At 34.4% G+C, this 8,068-nt stretch overlaps 1 protein-coding gene across 2 annotated transcripts; it reads right to left on the bottom strand.

The window, feature by feature from the left end:
• Window positions 1-1,247: 1,247 nt before the first annotated feature.
• Window positions 1,248-5,301, bottom strand: LOC141394432 (uncharacterized). Of its 2 annotated transcripts, none has more exons than XM_073968730.1 (3): window positions 5,269-5,301; window positions 3,629-4,164; window positions 1,248-3,533 (listed from the first exon to the last, which is right to left on the bottom strand). In XM_073968730.1, the coding sequence occupies exons 2-3, from the start codon at window positions 4,079-4,081 to the stop codon at window positions 3,507-3,509; spliced, it is 480 nt and encodes a 159-aa protein (XP_073824831.1). In that variant the 5' UTR covers window positions 4,082-4,164; window positions 5,269-5,301; the 3' UTR covers window positions 1,248-3,506. The 2 variants fall into 2 exon arrangements, with proteins under 2 accessions (XP_073824831.1, XP_073824830.1); XM_073968729.1 differs by lacking the exon at window positions 5,269-5,301 and adding an exon at window positions 4,317-4,370 and having other exon boundaries at window positions 3,629-4,257.
• Window positions 5,302-8,068: the final 2,767 nt, after the last annotated feature.

Here is an 8,068-nt window from a genome sequence, read left to right as displayed (position 1 = left end):
TTCGAAGAAGAAGAAAAAGACAGCAGTGTTGCCAGTATTGGGGATTTTTCCACAAACTGGGTATTTTTTTGAAAATGGGGAACAAAATTTAGGATTGGGGAGCTGGGGATTTGATGGGGAAAAGCCTTACAAATTTGGGGATTTTATGAGGAAATTTTGTGTACAAATCAATATGCAATTTTTATGAAAAAACACAGTCGTCAACCAAATACTCTTGTTTTCAAATCTTGTAGTTCTCATGGAGAATAATGTACTTTGAATATTTGCATTTTGTTGGAACATGCTGAAATTAATAAAATGTATAGCAAATAATATATCACATGACGTGTAAGTCACGTTCCTATGATGGTAGCCGAATGTTTTGTTGTGTACGTCATATGACCTACTGAATTACTTCATATTTTCAAATGATGAGGTGGAAAATGCGATTATTTTCGCTGTCACCTCGGTTTGAAACTTTGACATGATAACACCAAATTTCTCAGAGGTTGTTAAACTCCTCAGTAAGGGGAAGACACATTTCCAAATATTTCGACTATATAAAACTTCATCGAAAAGAGTGTCGTACTATGCGCGCAAAATTTGGTCTGTTCCTTTACTTTTGAAAATGGTAAAACCGGCAAAAGTAGTAAAAGTTGTAAACTGCACCCATTTGAATTGTATGGTCTCTGAAGTAAAGGAACGCTTTTCGTGTAAAAAGTGGTAAAACTTGAAGATTCTTGCACGTAAAGGAACAGAGCTATTGTTTGAATTCAGTGTTCTGCTTGGTTTACATTCGGCGTCGTTTCGTGATTTGGAGCGGAGTCAAGCAAAATTTATCATGATTTCGCATACAAAATTGAAATCATCTCATTTCGCGATTTCAGCGAAATCAACAACGAAATCACAGTACACATGACATACAACCTTGTTTTTGCCTAAAATAGTACCAAAAATTGCGACACTTTTCACGTATTACAATAAACAAGGTAGATGTCAATTGCTGCAACAAAAATTTTTAGTGTCAAAAATTGTAAACAATGTGAAAAATATTAAAATACTTTGTTACAATGCCATTTTTTATTGTGTTCAGGTACTTTTTTAATGGTAATAGCTTTGTTCCTTTACCTTTTTAATGGTAAGAGTGGTAAAAGAGAAAAGTGTCAAAATTGCTCAAAATTGCTCTCTCATGAACATTTTTACCAGAAAAGTAAAGGACGGAAAAATGGTAGATCTGGTAGCAATGTCAAAAAGAAACATAAAAAATCAATTTTCGTCTTTTATTTCACAGTTTTTAATTTAGTTTTGTCAGCGTTCGACTTTTTCTTCTTCATTGTGAAATAATCGTCAAACAAAAGTCGAAAAATCAGTTCTGCCATTTTTTACCTGTAGAAATTTTGCTGTGTTAGAAGAGAAAGCCATTTTCGTTCTCTCCCCTCTCACTCTCTTAAAAATTGCTTCCAGTTTTGCCACGTTTCGGGGTTAAGGAACGCTTTGCAGGTTAAAAATGGTAAGAAATGGTAAAAATGGTTACCTCAGGTAAGTAAAGGAACACAGCTAATGTTAGATAAAAGAGCGAATTGTTAAAAATTGCGTCGCCATACAAATTTCTTAAAAAAATACGGGAACGGAAAAAATGACGGAAGTTGCAAAAACTCCAGCAGAAATCAACGTATCAGCTATCGTATTTAGATGTTAATGAATATTAGATGCCAAAATTGTATGACAGAAAACAGGAGAAGGGGGTGTTAAGGTAGAATTAGACTTGACATAACCATAACGCCCTAAGGCCATATCAATCAGCTGATAGAACCAAACATATGGAAATCAATGTATTCGATTAGTAGTAACATAACATAATGCCATAGCCATAAAGGGCTGTTTACACCATCTATCTCTCTATATGATACGGCATTCTCGTATGTAAACATAAATTTATCAGCTGTTTTCTGGCATTCCCAAAAAAAAATTGAAAAACAAAATCTTTTAAAAAAGAAAATGGAAAGTTATGTATATTTAAATATATAAAAAAGTAAATAAAGGGTGTTTATAATGTTATTTTCAGATCGATTGGTCGAAAGGAGCAGTGTTGGAAATTATTGCTTTGTGGCAAAACATGAATGCCTCTATAACCCCAAAAACCTATTCCACCACAACAAACATGCTAGATATTCATTTTCCTTCAACCAAAATTAAAAATTTGCGCAAATTTGTAACTCAACAATAAATGTAAACAATGACAAAAACAGCTGTTTTTATATTTATAGGTTATGTCATACGAAAATAACACTTGTAGGTATGAACGCACAAATTGAAAGTTGTATGGATGACGTCAATTTTGACAAACATAGAGAATGTCGAATGGGTGAAAGAAATGACAGCTCATATGACATTGATAGATGGTGTAAACAGCCCTTAAGAAACCAAAACCGTAGCCATAATCATTAGAAACTGCCTCACTAGGCATTATCAACTACCATTCTACCCAGCCAAGAAACATGAAAATCAACACAGCAAGAAGCCTTTTAAACAAAATAACATACATCACAGACCCTGAATTTTTAGATTATAACATAGAAAAATATTCCAGAATGCTGAAGAAAAATAGTTATCCTCAAAATATATTACATCACATACTAAATGAAAACGGACATAATAAAACCACACAGAAAGCTAGCACTGCAACAGAACATCTAAATTTTATCAATGTACCATTTGTACCAAATTTGACCCAGACAAATTATCACCAAAAACAAACTCACACAAACACACAGTAATGCTCGCTTAACTAATACTATTCTTCCGCAGGCGACAGGGCTCCTAGAACAAAAAATCAATGAATCACTTTACTCTTCGTTGCTGCGTATGTTGTTGCAGTTAGGGGCCGTCATAACAATATATTCCATATCATTGTTTCTGCTATTATTGTTGTAATCGTAAATATTAAATTGCACTATTCGTCTTCGTATGGTCATATTTCACAGAAAAGCAAATTTTTGTCCATTTCCGTTTTAGCTTATTTCGATATCGTTATCAAAAATATTTTGTCATATCCTTCTCTCAGATATATTTCAAATGTGACCTCTGCTCCACCATCCACCATGTTTACTCTCCCACAATCACTCTTCTCAGCTTGCGGCCGCGCATTATGAGTAATAAGGACTCATCTGCTGCTTTGGATATTTCCTTTTGTGAAATTTAAATATCTACACTTTTTGTTACTTCTCCAGCTTCCATTCTGGTATCATCATGTCAGAGTTATATTCACAAATGTAAACAAAACAGCCACTCATTTGTTCCTCTGTTGCTTCCCACGATTCTCCATATACGGTTTATTCCGTGGCTTACGAGTGTCACACAAGCAACTAGTCATAAAGATGTATGTTTCTTGGTTGGTCGGTCGTCGTGGTGGATGAAATTTGCATTTTGCTCCCTTGTTGTTGGGATGATTGATGATGATTTTCAAGACTCGTTTCATGAATCGCCTGCATAATAAGATAATTTTGGTATTGGTATTTGGCTGATTCCTAATTGTGTGTGTGTGTCTCACTCATCTTTATTAAAAAAGAGAGAAAAAGAAAATGTAATTTTAATTAAATGTAAATATTTAAACAATTATTTTGTAATTGTTATATAGAAATACACCTACATTTGATGGACCACTTTGGGCATTTTTTTTCTTTGTCTTCCCCTTCATTGATTTGTTCTGCGCCTTAAGTTCCTTTTTTAACTGCTTTTTTTGTATATAGGTTGGAATTTTCTTCAGGTGGAAGTACAAACTTTCAACTGGTATATTATGTTTATCAGCAGTGACTTTAACAGCGGTTCCAAAATTCTCTATTGCATCTTTTAGAGTCTCCCGAGAATATGTTTGCTTCCCTCTTATGCAATTTGTGCAGAGCTCTATCTCATCCTCTAGAGCAATTTCCAAATTTCTCTGCACTTGTTGTTGCTGTGTATTGAGAGTGGTGGTGGTGACAACGATGCTTGGTTCATGTTGCTCTAATCTACGTAACAGCTCCTGTAGTGGCACACCGTACACTTCGGCTGCTTCTGCTGCTGATTGGCCGAAATCGATGCAGGCATCATATGCCCGACTCATCCTATGTGCGTACACTTCCGAGTAGTTGAAGAAGAAGTGTACCCACAATGCGAAATGGGTTTCCTACCAACTTTATCCATTCTCTAGAAGTTAAAAAGATTTTTATCCACGTTATGTATTATATTTAACATTTGTTTGCGTTGGACTATTTGGCAATTCAATATTTTTACGTGAATCTGTAAATGAAAACGTAAATGTAAAAAAAACTAAAATGACACTAGCTGTGTCTGGTTACCCTAAAATTTGTAACAACTTGTACCAATTGTTGCTGGAAGTCGTCTGTTAACACAAAAAACCAGCAAAAGAGAGCTATTCGAGAGAAACATTTTGACTGTTCTTTCACTGAGAGTGTGCAAATTCTTGCTGGACAAATTTCTTCTAGCAAGGACTTGCAAGCTCTTCTTCTTCCTGAAAACAATCAATCAGATGTTTTTAGTTTTTTGTTGATTTATGTTTGTGAATATTAAAAACAATTTTATTGTGGAAATAGCATAGTCTAATTGTATTGTTTTATGGAGAACAAATTTGTAAAGTGGAAAAATACTTTTTTGTTTCATTTTCTTTTTTTATTTTTAATAAAATACAACGTGTTTGCTTCCTTTGTTGGCGGACAAATTGTTCTGTTTTGGCAAGTCAGCTGATTGCTTGCTGGTTTTTGCTGGGAAGGTGTCTGTTTACTTTTTAAAATTTTCTAGCAAAAGAGAATAAAAATCCCTTACTCTCCGAGAAAGTTCTTGCTGGACAATTCTTGCTGGGAAAGTAACCAGACAGACTTACTTTTCATGTATACATACCAATAAATTCAAATTTAAAATGGTGCCGTTTGACTAAATGTCAAAAATATCTAGCATTTGCCGAATGTGTCAATTTAATGGAATCATGAGCTGTCTCCGAAAATTAGTAGACAGTGCCGAGGCAACTGGCCAAATGTTTGAATGTATTAGTAAGTCAGAGTTGTATTTCAAGACAGTCTGTCTTGTGTAAACGCCGGGTAACGCATAATATAATTTATTAATTTTAGAAAAAAAAAACACAAAAATACGAATTAACTAAAATTGTGGGATTTAAATCCTCATATAGCAAAAACTACTTCACGTATCAGTACCAAAATTCAGATTCTTCTTAATTAATATGTTTTCTATCACTCCCCATCTATAAATTTATTCAACGAAGTATTTAGTTTTTACCATTTTTGGCCAGGGTCGTGACACTGTGCGGCGTATTTCCATAGACCGTTGGTGCTCAAAATATTTTGTACATAAGTCTATCTGAGCGAGTCCTTCCTTTGCTAAACCACGACCGATGAGAATAAATTGAAAATATGTTGTTTTTGCAGTCACGTTAACGTATGTGGATGATCATGGCTGCCATAGACACAATTACCCAGGTAGTGGCATCGTAAAATTTTGAATATGTTATGTCAAAACTTTATGTTGTTGGGGAAATTAAAACAAAAATTATTTTTTTATAAAGGGATTTGCCTTTTCATATTCGATCAGCTGGCGTGACTACCACTACCTGGTAGTTCTGCCATGCGTATTCCATTGTGTTTCTACCTAAAGTTACGCCGGCTCAGTGTTAAGGGATACCTTCGTAATGTGATGAGTTTGTTAAGTTTTGGGTCAAGGTACAATGAATGAAGCTGTTCGAACGTGAAGATTTCTTCAAAAAACACAACAAATTCCACATATTGACTGTGCCTTGTTCTGGATAAAAAAAAAAATAAAATAAAAAGAAAACACACGCACGAAGCTTTCACGCATTGACGGTTTCTACACACACACACAACATAAGATTTTTGCCAGCAACCTAAATGAAGGACGCGTTTTCTTAAATAAATACCAACTTATAGCCTGTTTCTGTATGTCGAAAGAAAAATGTGTGCGTGTTTCATTTGGACACATTCTTCTTTCGACATACAGAAACAGGCTGTTAATCTTTCTTTATGAATGGAATAAAAAAAACCATTTTCGCTCTCTCTCCTCTCTCACTTTGCAGGTTAAAAATGGTAACAAATGGTAAAAATGATAACCTCAGGTAAGTAAAGCAACACAGCTTATACTGTTGTTCTGGTGTAGTTAAATTATAGCTTCGTTCGTCGATGGTCAGACGAGCACGATTTCAACATTGCGACGTCAAGTTTATAGGCGAGGGGTATGAAGTAGTGAAACCCATGTACATGGTTTTCTGTGTTTATTGTGTTGCCTCTTCTTGTTGTTCGTTGCAAGATTTTTTCTTCCATTTTCTTTCATTGTGATTTTTTCAAGCCAACGTTAACAACGAAACAAGCATAAAAAGATTTAACAAAAACATTTTATTAATGAAATATGTAGACAAGATTTAGCTATTACTATTAATTTAATTATTAATGTTAATTATTTTGTGTTGTTGTTTAGTTTATTTATATATGTTTGCTTTGTGAAGAGTAAAATAAAGGGACACGAAAAAATCTTAAATTTCACGTTAACGTGTGTGGATACTAACGAAACTTGAAAAGAAACTTTAACGAAATTGGTTTCAAGAAACCTTGCTAGTCTGACCATCGACTTCCAGTACTTTTTTAATGGTAAAATGTTCAAAAGAGAAAATTGTCAATAATGAGTTCAACGAACACATTTTTCCAAAATGTACGGGAACGGAAAATTGCAGAAACGTCAAAAAATTTGTTTGTTTGTTGTGTAAAAAGTTTCTAAAGAGAAAGCTATTCAGCGCCATTTTTGTTCAAAGAGAAGTGAACATTTGCAACTTTTTTGGTGTACGGGAAGGCATTTCGAGTAAAAATGTGCAAAATGTGTTAAATGTGTAAAAACTTTTTAGTTGTGGAACGAAGCTTATATTATTCTATTGTTTGTTTCTATTTGGTGTATGTGTGCGTTTGATTGACCGATTATGATCCGAATCATGGCACAATAATACAGGCACGGCGGCAAAAACAGCTGATCATCATACCAGTAGTCAAAATGGATTATTGTGAATAAAATCACATACAAAATGTAAACAAGCAATTCACAGTAATGCATTATTGTGAGGAAATTTGACGTTTTGTATGATTTGATGTAATAGTACGGTTACACTAGAGTTTTCTCCCGGGTTGACCCACTTCGAGAGGATTTATTTGACGTTTGCGCTATGGAATTGACATTTGAAATCGCAACCCACTGGGTTAATCCGGTTAAGTGTAACCCATGGCCCAATTATAAAGGTTCTCTCTCAAAAACAGCCGATTTCGATTTGAGCTGTCTAAATTCATATTTGTCATATTAATTCGCCGTGAAAAATGTAACAGATAGAGAAATGTCAAACTGTAAAGAAGCAGGTAGATGTATCGCGAAAAAAATAAACAAAAAAACTTTCTTGTTGTACACTTAAAATTTCAAAATTTGTTGTGTTTTTGTATGATAATTCTACATACAACAACTTATTTGGCAGTTCAAGGTCGATCTGTTTGCATTTTCTGTTAGGCCAATCAAAAATAACTGCGTTTACAACTTTTTCTCGGAAAATTTTATGTATGCATCTACCTTAATCGACAATAAAGAAATTCGCCACAAACACATTCCGTCACGGCGAAAACCAATTTGTCACCTTTATTTATGAATTTTGACATTTCAAATCTGTGTTTTTGTTTGAATTCGCTTGAGAGAAGACCTTTATAATTGGGCCATGGTGTAACCGGGGTATAACACCTTCTTATTCCACCATGATCCGAATAATTGAACTGGATAGTGAACTATGGAATAGATTACTGAACTACTTCAGTTAAAAGAGCTGAACTAGATTGTACAACTCTACATGAGACATACCATGGTACAATTAGAAAGGTAGTTGCCTCAGCCCAGCTGAGCGAATCTAAACCGTCAAAAAACTAGGAATACGCCATGAAAAATCGAAACAAAAAACCATCTGATTCGGTAAGTAAGAGATAGCATGTCTACACTTTATAGACAAACACAAGCGATAAAAAGAGACAACAAGAGACCATTCGTC

The sequence above is a fragment of the Musca autumnalis genome, unplaced genomic scaffold (assembly GCF_047663935.1).
Source record: "Musca autumnalis isolate F117 unplaced genomic scaffold, ASM4766393v1 scaffold_2, whole genome shotgun sequence".
In the NCBI taxonomy this organism is placed as follows: domain Eukaryota; kingdom Metazoa; phylum Arthropoda; class Insecta; order Diptera; family Muscidae; genus Musca; species Musca autumnalis.
Note: the sequence above shows the minus strand (reverse complement) of the source record. Positions and strands in the feature narration are given on the sequence as shown.